At 34.0% G+C, this 13,949-nt stretch overlaps 1 protein-coding gene across 1 annotated transcript in view; it reads right to left on the bottom strand.

The window, feature by feature from the left end:
• The window catches only part of LOC309590421 (sodium channel protein type 1 subunit alpha), a gene marked incomplete at both ends in the record, with an annotated part of 70,471 nt that overhangs the window by 20,277 nt on the left and 36,245 nt on the right, over nt 1-13,949 (bottom strand). The window contains 3 exons of the mRNA XM_082311578.1: nt 7,468-7,590; nt 10,127-10,300; nt 12,973-13,127. Coding sequence (XP_082167704.1) covers nt 7,468-7,590; nt 10,127-10,300; nt 12,973-13,127 — 452 coding nt within the window. The remainder of the gene's footprint in view (nt 1-7,467; nt 7,591-10,126; nt 10,301-12,972; nt 13,128-13,949) is intronic.

Below are 13,949 nucleotides of genomic sequence, written 5' to 3'. Positions count from 1 at the left end.
TCAGACTAGATATAAGGAAGAAATTTTTTACAATGAGGGTAGTGAAACACTGGAATGGGTTGCCCAGAGATGGGTGATAGATGCCCCATCCTTGGAAACATTCAAGGACAGGCTAGATGGGGTTCTGAGCAACCTGATCTAGTTGTAGATGTCCCTGCCAATTGCAGGGGGGATGGACTAGATGACCTTTAAAAGTCCTTTCCATCCCAAAGCTTTCTATGATTCTATGATTTTGTGATTCCCACACAAGATACCCTGTCTCATCTGAGTGTATCCATGGAGTTTGATGGAAGAGGGATGTCAGGTATGGATATATAAGAATATATAAGGATATATAAGGATTATATTATTATTATGATAATATATATATTATACAGATTATATTATTATTATTATATTCTTTATGTTGAAGGGATAAAGTATATGTACATTCCCATAGCAGTAGTGTAAATGGGAACTTTTATTCAAAGATAATACAAAAAATTTATCACATTTTTCCAATGTTTATATCAGGTAGTAAAACGTCTAACAATGCAACCTAGCAGATGACGACAGAATGGGGGAGGGAGAAAGGCAGAGGAGGAAGACGGAGAGAGAGAGATTGCGATAATAGTTTTACTTGCCAATACATACTTTAACAGTACACCTCAAAACTACATATTTTCTCATTGAGTAGCTTGGAATGGGTACACTGGGAAGAAGCATGCTGCATATGCTTGATGATCAGCTATGAACTGGCTTTAGAGACAACAGAGGATGAGAATTAAATATTTCTCTGAGAGAAAGTGCAACCTACTTGTCATGATCCAAATAATGATTCCAGGGAGGAACTATGGTGAATCTAAAAATGCAGATTCATCCAAGTTATTCAAAACTCCTCACTTTCAATTAATTACTCCTCTCTATTTTATCTTAATGGACTTCTTGTGAGAAACTCTCATAACTTTGTCCCACAAAGAGAAATCACGGTGCTGCACCATGTTAATGTGCATGTGTGATCTGTAATCCACTAATTATGTTCCACTGTTCCAGTATTTACCTCACTGTAAAAAAAAAAAACAACCCAAACAAACAGACAAACAAACAAAAAAATCAAATACCCCCACCTCCCCCCAAAAAACCTCAAAAAGAAAAACCACAAACCTCCCCAAAACCCTTATATCAAATAAGAATTTCCCATAACCCAGCTTGTGTCCGTTGTCTCTTGTTATCACTGTGCACATCTGAGAAGAGTCTGGCTTTGTCTTTTCTCTATCCTCCAACCAAAATTAGAGGTACCTTATGGATTTTGCTATTAAGAAGTGCATAGTAAAAGAACTAGAATATTGCCGCCTTTGCTACACAGTTTGCTTTAATGCCATGTACGATACAATTTATTCTTAACTACGTGACCTAAGATTATGTAAGCCCAGAATTAAATAACATTTAGAAAATGTTTAGAAAAGTTAGAAGGAGAGGAAAAAATAAAAGTGAAATCTTATTCTAGCAAACTAATGCTTATCCTTAATTCAGGATCACTACAAAGTAGCAAATAGGAAGTATGTAAAAGTAAATGATGAAAGTGAGAATATTATTTAAATAAAGAAAAAAGCACAAAAGGTTATTTCATGAAAGAAATGAATGCATTTTGTCAGAGTGTTAGAACTGGCATGAGAAGCACCTCATGTGAAACAACTGAAAAAATTTGAGTATTTATGACAAGATTTATGACAAGGTTTTCAATTTTCGAGTAAAATGAAGACTGTATTGGGAATACAGGATGAAGCTTATTAGAAAACTACCATTTAAAGCAGCAATTGTAAAGAAAAATTTGGATTTAACTGAGAGTATGCAAAGAGAAGACAGGCAGATGGAAAGAATCAGAGAGACCTGACAAGGAGGTACAACTAAACCTTAATCTTAACAGTAATGAACAACTAAAGTTGAAGCAAGACATAAAAGATCTCAGAGGAAAAGAAAATCATTCCCTTAACAATTGCAGTCTTTTCAACTTTTCCTTAATTGTTACTGTACAAGTACAGCTGACTGAAGAATGCTTCCAATAGAGAATTTTATCTTCAAAGAAAGCAAAATACTTCCTCAAACACTTAACACGCAAACTGTTTTTATAACACTTTGTGCTGGAAAAATTTCATGCTATTGGGTGGTGAGTTTATATCTTGGAATGCTAGAATTGTTAGCAGGGACGTTCGACTGGATGATCTCAGGAGGTCCCTTCTAACCTCCATGATTCTGCAGTTCTGTCCTAGCTTTTATAAGAAAATTTAACTTGGTTAAAGTAGCAACAGAAGCATTTCTTATTCACATAACAGTCTATTAAAAGCAAGCTACACTGCTGGATTTAACAAAACATTGGAGTTCCTGGAGCAGCTTTGACTCTGTTTCTCAGGAGAAATCAAGAAATCAAGAATACGACAAACTACTTTTGAAGACAACATAGAAGAAAAGACATAATTTAACATAGTGTGTGATGAAATAAAATAGTTATCTGCCAAGCAATTAATGCATTTGTTTGTAAATACACAAGAGAATGAATACAGAGTAATTATTTGCTATGGAAACAATATCTTCGAATTTCACTGGATGCAGTGAAAATAAAAAAACTTTTTGCTCTTCCTGTTGTGTAAATGAAATGTTATTGACCTTCATGTGTTCTTTGACATTTTTAATTAAAATGTAAATTGTATTATGTCTCTCATTCAAATTTAATTAAATTTTGATCCTAAAAGTAAGGATTTTCTTCCAGATACAAGAAACACAAGTCCAGACAAAAATCATATCCATTTCAATTATATGAGAAATTCCTTCAAAAATTCTCTTCTAATTGTGGAATTACAGTCTAAGAAAAATCTCAAAACACTAAGATATTTCCTGTATGATTTATGAACATGTGTACAGAGAGTCTTCTTACATCGAAGTTTGTAAATTTTTATTTGTCTTTCAGGAGACATAACACTTCTAATAGACTTTCCTTAAAACTCAAAGGTAATGAATAAGATCACAGTCTTCAAAAAATCCTTCAAAGTGCATAATCTTTTGATCAACAAAATATATTCCTCTATATTTAAGAGAAAGTGGTAGAAGGTAATGAATACTGTTTCTTGAGAGCAAATACATAATTCTTAACTGTGAGATAAGATGCTAAATTTACAGTGAATGCTGTTTATGTTGATACATCATTTACACTGAAGCTATAAAAAACCCTGCACTAATGATACCTTCCTACAACCCTTGCAAGGGTTGTAGTCTAAGAACTGGATTTTTCTAAGGATCTGACAGTGAATGAAAATTTTTTTATATCACTGACGTGTCTCCTGCAGGACATTTCTAAACTCCAAGAAAGATACTACAAAAATAATACTGGTATTGGCATTTTATAAAAATTGAAAAAGCTAGTTTTCAACACAGGCCAAAGAAGACTGAATTCAGATTCCAGGAAAGGATTATGTATGTTATATGGTGTCTCATGTTATCTATATACACTTGGAGAGATTTACTTAATGTAACATATAGGGGTTTAAAAATTATGCAAAAATTTAAACTGCAATTATATAAATATCTATAGTTGTGACTATTTAGATCATAGTGTTTTGGTGTGTGCTTAGTGTATTACAAGTAATGTTCAAAACTATCTATGGGATATTTTTGAATGTATGTACCTATAAACTGAGTAACAGAGTAAAGCACAGATCTTTGCAAAACAATGCAAAAGCCCGATTCAAATTTTTAAAGAAAGCCATTTTTTATCTCAGTTAAATAAGCATCCAAAAATCTAAAAATAGCTGAGGTACCTTTCTCCTGCAAAAAACCTCAGATAACTCTAAATAACAATACTGATTTTCTCAAAAGTTTTCATGTTATTTCTGTAACATCAGAAATGTCAAAGGATTATTTCCAGAGATTTAAAGCAATTAAGAAGGGGGTGTAGGGTGAATACATATAACCTACTTTTGCTCCTAGTGGGATTCTTAAATAAGATTGTCTCTCCTTCTAACCCTAAACACACAATGTAGTGATTAGTCACACTGTAATCATTAAGGGTAGAAAAGGGGGAAATACTGTACCCATAATACAGATAAGGGGAGGAACCAGTGGTCCACCCCATCCAATCTGAAGAAAGGTTATCCTATATGAAATAGAAATACATAGCCTGTTATTAGTTGTGAATCTGTAATGACAGACACTTGATGTTATATTTTATAGCTCAATCATATGAGAAATGTTTCTTTCCTACTAATGAAGTTTGGCGCATTCTTGAAAATGCCTCATTATCGCTTTCCTGGTAAGGGAATCTAAGGAATAGCCATTGAATTTTAGAGGATATTTAAGACATCAAATACTCTAATTTAGTTTTACAAGTTATGAAATTGGACTGGAAATTTGAAATACAGTAAATGTTTAAAGCCATCAGCCAGAAATATGCATAAGGCATGCAAAACTGAAAGTGCAAGTGGATTTCAGATTGTTTGCTGCCTTCTACTATTTCTCTAATAAATAAATCAAGCACGGCATGACATGCTTTATTTTGTGAAATTAGACACAAATGCATGCTTTATTGTCACTTAATTCTCTAACTCAGCAAAGCAATGTCTACTCAGTATTCTACATTTACAAGTAGCATACCAATTCAGGACTAGCGCAAAAGCATTATATTGCAAGTACTGAAAAGCTAAACAAAAAGCAATGGGTATATTCAAATCTCAGTTTGCAGATACTTCTGCTTAGTATGTACACTAATTGAGATGAGAATATAAACCCTAAGACAGAAATTTAAATTAAATTAAAGCAATTGTTTACTTTGCCTTCCAGCAACAGTGTGGAGTTGGTTTCAGATTCACTATAAAAAGTATTAAAATTTCTCAGAATTCAGTATACTAGCATATTTTAAATGCCTTTAATATGGCAAAACTCACTTCTCTGCTCAAGGCAAGCATAGGCTATGGACCACTTGTACCCTATTTTGGTGATTCATATATCTTATATTCACTTTAGAAAGAGAATTTATCCCATTTATGAAACAGTGTAATTACAAAATTAAGTTCTAACTACAGAGTATAACTGTAGACTTATAAGAATATCACTTAAAAAGTTAAGTATGTTTCATATTTAGGGATAACAGAATAGTTATTAGTATTTACTGACTATGTAAAATGACGTATTCTTCCAATTCACCAGAATGGTAAACTTACTTAAGAAAAAGGTTGATTTAAAGTAGCTGAGAACTTAGCAGATTATTTTACAAAATGATGCAGAGCTTTTTACATGCAGAGACTTCTGTGGAATACATATGATCTCTTATATTTTCAAGGCAAAATTTGTACAGTTTTGAACATGGGGGTAATCATTACAATTACAAATACATGCCGAATAAAAACTCAGCTTGTTTTGTCACAGCTCAGTGTAGGTATAAGCATTATAAGAAAACAAAGAGGGTTGATTTATTTTTACTTTCTGTTGGCAGATAAAACAATCTGTTTTTATGGATTTTTATGAGATGAACTCAGTTTCTGAGAAGACTGTAATTTGACTATAGTCTTATCATGAGCTGGTCAGTTATTTGTTATTTGAATCTTTTTACTGTTCGTGAGTCATTCATAAAGCAATGCTACTATCTGTCAGTGAGCCGTTGTGAATACTTGCCAAGTTCTTTGAAAAAATGTTTTCAGAAGTACATGTAACTAATAGTAAAGGCCTGTACAGTTGGCCAGTCAAATTTGCTAAGTGACTGGAATCAGGTACTTCATTGATTGTCATTAATATTGGAGGACAGAGCTGAAACCTTTTTTGCTTTCCCAGGCTTGTCTGTGATTCCTACACAGTTGCTCATGAGTTATTCATGTTGTGTATCAAATTCTATCATATGATTGGGCTTCTGGCATAGTTTCATAGTTATTCACTGAGAAATAAGGGAAAGCAGTAAATAGATTTCAAATAACAGGTACTTTTCTGTAAGCATGAATATCCTAAATCTTTTAAGTGGAAAATTTACTAAGGCAATCATGTAAGGATACAGAAAAATGGAATAAAACATTTGGCAATCAATTTTGACATTATCTTTCTAGAAATTATCTGTTTTTTCCAATGTCACCTAAAAAGCTGCATTTCTTGTCCCTGTGCAACTTCTAGACTGGTCTCCCAGTCCTCCTGCAGCTGACCAGAACATTATTTAAAAAGTAAAGCTGACAGCAATTTCCCAACATTTCTCTGCACAAAACCACATTTATCTGAATGTTCATGAACAGTAAGTACAAAGAAAGACAAAGAGAAAATGGCTAAATCAAATAGTCATTCCAAACTTAAATGAAAATTCGTACATTCTGTAGTACTTGACCAGCTCTTACCCTGCTGAATATAAATTGATGAATTTCAAATGAAGAGAAAACTGTGAAGTCAGTTTGCTATGTAAAACTGACATTTATTAATCTAGTAAGCATTGGTTAGCAATATTTTTTTCTGATGCATTCTGAAATAGAGATATGTAGCCTGATGAATACAATTTAAGGAACAGAATTCTAAGCCTCAATTTGACTTGATTAAGCTTAGATTTGTATCTAAAGGTTGTTCAGACAGTATATTCCAGGCTATTCCACTGGTTTGTAATTGACTTGAAATTCATTAGCACATTGTTTCCTCTTATGTTTCCATGAAGTAGCAAAAAGCATTCTCTTAAAACATATTTCAATGACATGCATATAGAGTTAGTTTGTATTCAGTGGCTTTAAGGAACGGAAGGTATAAACAAAGGAAAAAATAAGTTAAAATGCTGTCTTGAGTGAGATGAATAGTAAGCAGGGCCTCTAAGTTACTCAGAATAAGTAAGAAATAACCTTATATACATTGTATTGAATATTGACTAGAGATTTGTTGAAATAAGAAAAGCATTTACCTTACAAAAAGAATAATTTCATAAAGAAAACAAATAACTTGATTTGTTTTTAAAGTCAGCCAAACTCAGCATTAGATTTAAACCACTAGCGGGTATGAATATGTCTCTAGTACCATCTAGTAAAATTCAGTGGGTTTAGACCAAAGGTGGTTTATCAAATATGAAGAAAAATGAAGGATTTCAACTGGTAACAGAAAATATCTTTATTAACTAATGTTCAATTAGATTCCTGTATAAATATTGTGATACATTTATCAGTAAAAAATTAATAAAAACTTGTTACATCTTATTCATTATTAAGCATCTGTTAAGAGAGTTCATAGTTGGTTATTTCAAAGCCTTATAGGGAAAACTCCTGAGATTGGCTAGAAAGTAAAGTAACCTTAATGAATGTAATTTCTATGTGATACTGCATATGGGTTTAGGTGAATTGATGAAGCTTTTTGCTTATCTGTTAGTAAAAGATATGCAATAGATAAAAAGATAGTGCAGCCTTTCTGCATGGACTTGTCATTCCTTATTCTGCATGCATGGATTCTTTCTATGCATGCATAGTTTCAGATTCTTTCATGTTGTCTTACCCTCATGCCTTCAAATCGTGACAAAGCTCTTAGAGGTCTCAAAGCTCTTAGTGTCCTAAGGGACTTAATGGCACCAAGTTCAGAGTAACCCAATGCATTTGCTGTTAAGCTAACCAAAGAGACCTATATGAAAACAGGAAAGTAAGAATTATTATATCGTACATACTAATTTACATACCATAGATGTGAGATATAAGCTTCTTTGGAAGAATCTAATTTTGGACCACTTTCTTCAGGAATAGGAAATCTTTTAAATAAAAAAAAAAAGTAGTAACATGAAAGAAGAGTAGGATAGGTGAATAAACAAATAAAAATATCGTAAGGTAACAATATCTGGAAACATTAATACTTCTGAATTTCGTATTTTGCTAGTGATTTGAGGGCATTTAAAACTACAAAAAACAAATTAAATTAATCTCTCCTTTTTACCAATTTAGGTATTGCGCTCACTTTTCTTTGTTTTACAATGCTGTTGGGATCAGTAATTATAGCTGATAATGCCCATTTGATTGCCCGCAACTGAAAGGGAAATGATTGAAGCCTGTTTTGAATTAAGAGATGGGTCACAGAGCAACATTGCTCATCTGGAAATTGGTAGAAAGGATTATTTTTTCTATATACAGTTACACTGACTAATTCTTTTGCCTGACTGCTGAATTTATATGCTCTACAGGTTGACATTAACCTGGATTATGCTGTTTCTTAAAGACCTTATAAGAACAGTTCCATAGGCAGCAGGTATAATAAAGTCTCATATCCACAGGCCTTTATGTATTCTGTGTCCCTACATTACCTCAGTGAGAAATACCATATTCTCTACATTTGCTATGGCTCCTGTCCAAAATAATACCTTTTGTTTTCTTCCCATTTCCCCTAAATTCTCCTTCATTACTGTGTTCTAATTTCTTACCTGTTTTTTGGGCCAAAAATAGCACAATGATCTGATGTACTCTTTCATTATAAAGAATAATGCATCAGGTAAAGAGAACTCTAGGACAGTGCTCTTTATGAACCATATTTAAAAACAAGCATTATATGTGAAATTTTTAGCTTTTAAAAGTTAATAGCTTTTCTGTAAGTGTCAATCCTGAGCTCTAGCAACCCGCAAAACTAGGTTCTTCTGAAACCTGAATTTCTTTCTTCAGCACATTCATCATACTACTGAAAACTTTCAAGCTTGCCAGCTGCCATAATCTAATGACAAATTACAGAAAGTATCCAGGTGTGTAAATCCAGGATTTATTCATGAGCTTATTCAGACACTTGAATATGCAATATAGCTTCACACAAAGAAATATTCAAATTTTCACATTCAGAAGATGGCTGTTTGGGATATTATGATTTAAATAAGGTCAAATATTAGTGAAAATGAGTTTAGAAAAGGAACCAGTGCTTCTGCTTGCATGCTTCTTCAAGCTTTTTTGTTGTAGGTGCCACTTGGCTACCCATTTTGAGAAGAATTTAGATAGTAAAGAACAAGTGTTTTTCAAAGAGAGGGTACTTTGTATGAGTACTGTGTTTGAATGTGGTTATCTGAAACTGTGAAGTTGAATCCTAGATATATTTAATCCATAAGATACACCAATCAACACGGTTGTAGGCACCAGTTCCAAAACAAAGCTCGAGAAGGTGAACTGCTTCGATTAGCCCTTGTATGCCTGCATTCAGAAACTGTTGGATTTTTAGCAATTCTTTGCGTCAATAACTGCTTATGAAGTTCACCTTTTACCTATTCAGTGTCTGTTTCTAAGTCATTGAAACCAAGACAAAATGCATCTTAATTTTAAAACTGAGCTTGTTTAATATTTGGGGTTTGTATAAGCTTTACCAGAAATTTCTATCTTAAAAATGTAGTGACTGGTTGTGGTTTTCTAACTATGTAAAACATAGTATTTTAGTTTCACACACAGAATTTCATAGACTGCAGAAACAGTATGTGTTTCTGCACACTGGAGGTTTTCTCAAGGGGGCATACTTAGGACATTACTTTAAATTCTTCATAATTGCATGAATACATCAAGAAACGGTCTTCCCCATTTCACAGCACAGCACAGTAGAGTTATAACTATTAGATTAGGGAGGATGATTGAGCCTGATTTCAAACACAGCTGTGAAGATTGCAAGTTCAGTAATATTCATTAGACTTTTAATACTAAGTAAGCCACACCACCAATGCTACAGATACATCTTGCATTCCTTGTAGAACCCTAATTCAGCCATATACTGAAATTTGTGGACATGATGTTAATTTTCTTGCCAGAGGAGTTTTAATCCAGATGAGCGTCTGATGTCTGGTGGACCAGACACCTATCTAACTGCTGCATTCAACTTAGACCAGAGCAGAGGGAGAAGCGGGTCTGAAGGTGGGAATGAGCTGTCAGGGGCAGAACAGAGGACAGCACTACCTCTTTCAACAACAGTGCTGGGATAAACCCTTTGAGTGCTTGCAGGGCTGCCATGTGAGGTTCTTTTGTTAGCAGAAGAACATCCAGTCTTTCTTAACTCTGTGGTATGGGAAAGCAGTGTTTTAAGTGTAAAGTGAAAGACAGAGAAATATGGAATTTTTCCATCTACCTTACTTTTTAAATTGAAAACTAGAGCAAGTAATTAAAAAAATCAGATAAATATAAAAGTAGCACCTAGGAAATATACTACATACATCGACAATCAGGAAGTCCAGCCAGCACCAGGCGTTAGTAAAGTATGTTTGATAGCCATAGGCCACCCACTTCAGCAGCATTTCCAGAATGAAGATGTAAGTGAAGACCTTGTCAGCATATTCCAGCATGGTCTTGATAGTTTTGCGCTGTTCAATATATATGTCTTCAAAAGCCTATGGATAAATACATTCAAAGACATTTGTTGTTCCCTTTTGTTACTGTGTATACTTCATGTTGTAACAAAAAAAAGGCAACAAAAAAAGGAAACAATCTTTCTTCAAGAAAAGGTATGGGAGCATCACTTCTATCAGATGTCTCCTTTTCTGCTAACACGGTATATACCTAGTTTTCCCCTATGGAACTATATTTTCCAGCTCACAGGAGGGAGAAACAGATATTATACAGCAACCACTTCATTGGTCAGAGATTTTTATTTATTTGTTTATTGCTGATGGTGAATTATTCTTCTCAGATAATTTTCGGTGCTCACAAAGAGCACTGATTCTGCAGAGTGGTGTGCCTGAACTGAATTCTACTGAGATCATTTGGTTTGCATGTAGGTAGATCCATTTTCAGAATCCAGAGCCATAGCTGTAAAGTTTTCAGGACAATGACAATACAATTGATCTTATGTTTTTAAGTCCTGTTGCTTTTTGAAAATTTTAAGTAATAAATCATAAAACAAGTTCTTCCTTTCTTGAAAAAAATATTTATTTATCTAAATCAAATACCTGCTTTACTGTATTATTCACATTTTATGAGATGCATAAAATTTCTGAGATCCTTGCAATGTTATTTACACTTTTTGTGTGTTTTCATTTTTAGACATTTGAAAAAAGTATAGCTTATGCTTTTCAGAAATTCTTCCTGTCCTCCAAGAAATTTTCCCTTTAACTGCTTTTAAATTTTAATTATGCTATTATTTCTTGCTGAGAACACTTGATTTTATTGGATTGAAAGAACTGGAATGATCTGCTAGCTTGCAAAGATTTGGATATTTATTGATACTAACATTCATTTTTACTCAGCCTGCTTTTGAATCACTTCACATCTGTCAGTTCAAATGATTAGTGTTTGTCTATCAATCATTGAATTAACATCTGCGTATCAGTAATTTTGGATACTTAGATCAGGCACTATGGTACCTGACACTCATATGTAATCACTAACAACTTTAGCTCACAAAACTGGGAAGAGCTAACACATATAATTTCCTCTTTATAGGTGGGAGTATGCCAGAGGCTAAGCTAGCAATGCTCTTGGCAGCTAGAAGTGTGTCTGCTCCCTGCCTGCTGCCCCCAGGGCGGGGGTTTGCAGGCAGCCTGCAGTGTGCCTGTGCCTGCCAGATTTCCTGGCTGTAAGGGCAGTGAGACTCGCCGCCTGGAGCGTGGCCTTGGGGTGAACATTGGGATACAGTACTGGCAGGTCCAAAGAGGCCTTTTCACTATCGCAAAGGCAAATGAAGGCAGAGCAGAATCTCACATCTCCAGAGGCTTGGGCTAATCCCTGGTCTCTGAAACGTTTTCACAAAATAAATGTTCTGTGGATGACACACACCTTAGTTTCACAAGCGTGAGATGCTAACACTGTTGGATCTCATCTCAAACTTCCTCTAAATACAATGGAAATTCACCTTTATCAGATCTCTTGCCAGTTTTCTCCACTTGGTAGCATGAACCAAAATTCAATAGTGTAGATGTGAGTCTTTTGTTATTTCGAGGGTTTTAAATCATTGGGAAGGTATCACATGGTGTTGAGTAAGAGCTGCTTATTTGATGGTTATGTTATTATTAGACCAAAAAAAAGCAGAATGATTCTTAAAGATTTAACCAAAACTAATGATAGGTATCATCATAAACTCCTAACCATTAACAGTATTTTAAAGTGTTGGGAGTGGTCTAAAGAGTTTGTAATACAATTTTGCAACACAATTTTGTTTTATGATATAGGAACTTCAGTAATTTACCAAAGGATAATTGCATCTACCGCAGCAGATGCTAGATATACTCTACATTATCTCAAGGCAAGTAGTTTGCCTAAGAAACTTCAGCTCAGTATGTATCCAGGCTCACCTTTATTTAAGAATTCCTCTCCAATTTCTTTATTCTTTGTCATTATTTGTATTTGTGAAATAAAGTATTATTGGTATGTTTTGTTTCTTTTATTATTAGAGATTTATATTATGGTTGGCTTCTTTTTATTCTGCCCTCACATACTTGTTAACCTTAAAGCAAATTCATGTTTTTACAGATATCCCTTTAGTCTACATGAGTGTAAGTAAGTCAGTAGAAGCCGAATTAAAAGCATAAATAATAAATTCTTATTCGTAGAAGTGAATAATTACAAACACACAGTCTTAATTTTTCTTGCTGTTCTAGCACGTAGCATTTATAAGACTGTATAAGCCATTTCTGGATCTTGCAAGGTATTGTGAGCTGTTTATGCCATTACAGTTACTTCCAAACTCTTTTTTTCATCAGTTACAGTTCCTTTCCCTGAGTTATATTAGTAAACAGCACTAAAACTAGAGAGCAAACTCAAATAACAAAGTTAAATATGTTCTCTTCTTCACATGTTGTCCCTCTCCCTGCTTCAGGTGTATCACTACCACTTTCAGCAAAGGAGTTAAGCTCTCTCTAATCAATTATGTCTGGTTTTTTTCCGACACATTGTTGAGAAGGGACTTTTTCTACCATTCTTTCAAAGGCCTGACTAAAATTTAGTCCTGTCATTTGAATTATGTGTTCTTTCTGGTGGAGAAAACTAAGTTAAAACAATGTTTGAAGAGCCAACTTTTAAGAAGTTTCTTGACAACATTGTGACACTCTGTTCATGTTTTACTTACCAGAGCTCCACTACTGAGGAGAATCATAAAGACAATGAAAGTCTCAAACCAGTTGTGTTCGACAATCTTGAAGCAGGTTTTTCTAAGGTTCCACCACTGCTTTCCTCTCCCTTCTTCTATACTTACTTGGCAGCACTTGAACCTTCGTACACAGCCTTTAAAACAGTGTATGTATTGGGGGGGGGAAGACATTTTGTTGAATTGCATTAATTTTGGTTATGCATTCTGTTAATGATACAATGCTAGCTTTCCAGAAGCTGTGCTATTTAGTAAAAACCCAACAGATTTTCACCTAGATGACCTCCTTTTTCTCCAAAGAAGGAAAAAATTTAACACTGGGACAACTGGAATTTACAATTAAATGAACAAGTGAGAAAAAGTATTTCTCAGTTATCCAGAACTAAGTGCTCAGTACAGTGCACACAAAAGGATGAAAGTCCATGGAACATGAAGCCAAATTACAAAATACAAAGCCTGAGTAAAAATATACAAACTCATCCAAATGCATAGTAGGTTTATGTAGTAAGATATGGGCAAATGTTATTAAATTGTACTTTCTTTTGTTTGGGATACTAAATTCAGACAATATGTTGTATTTATTGTATGAAAAAATTCTAAGCCTCCTATCTGAGTTCTGAGCTTTTCAGTACAAGCTAACTTCTCTAACTTGTGCCCTTAATTTATTTTAGCTTTTATGATTTAGCTGCTGACTTGATTTTGTTTCTTCTTTCATTTAGGTAGAAAAATACGAGTAATCAGCAATGGTATTTTCTTTGCCAAATCCAAGTCTGTTACAGTACTACTTCTTACTAGTTCAGTGTAAATTTCTAAAGAAATGTCTGTTATCATGTCCAGAAATAACCCAACCTCAGCACTGACAGTAGCATTTATTTTCCAAACTCTAAATCTAACTTTTGCTTACAGATACCAAAAATGGCATTTGTATCCTTATCTTACTGTTTTAAACCTATTCCTTT

Source organism: Platalea leucorodia (genome assembly GCF_965183815.1).
Source record: "Platalea leucorodia genome assembly, chromosome: 5".
Classification (NCBI taxonomy): Eukaryota; Metazoa; Chordata; class Aves; order Pelecaniformes; family Threskiornithidae; genus Platalea; species Platalea leucorodia.
This window is presented reverse-complemented; position numbering and strand designations above follow the sequence as displayed.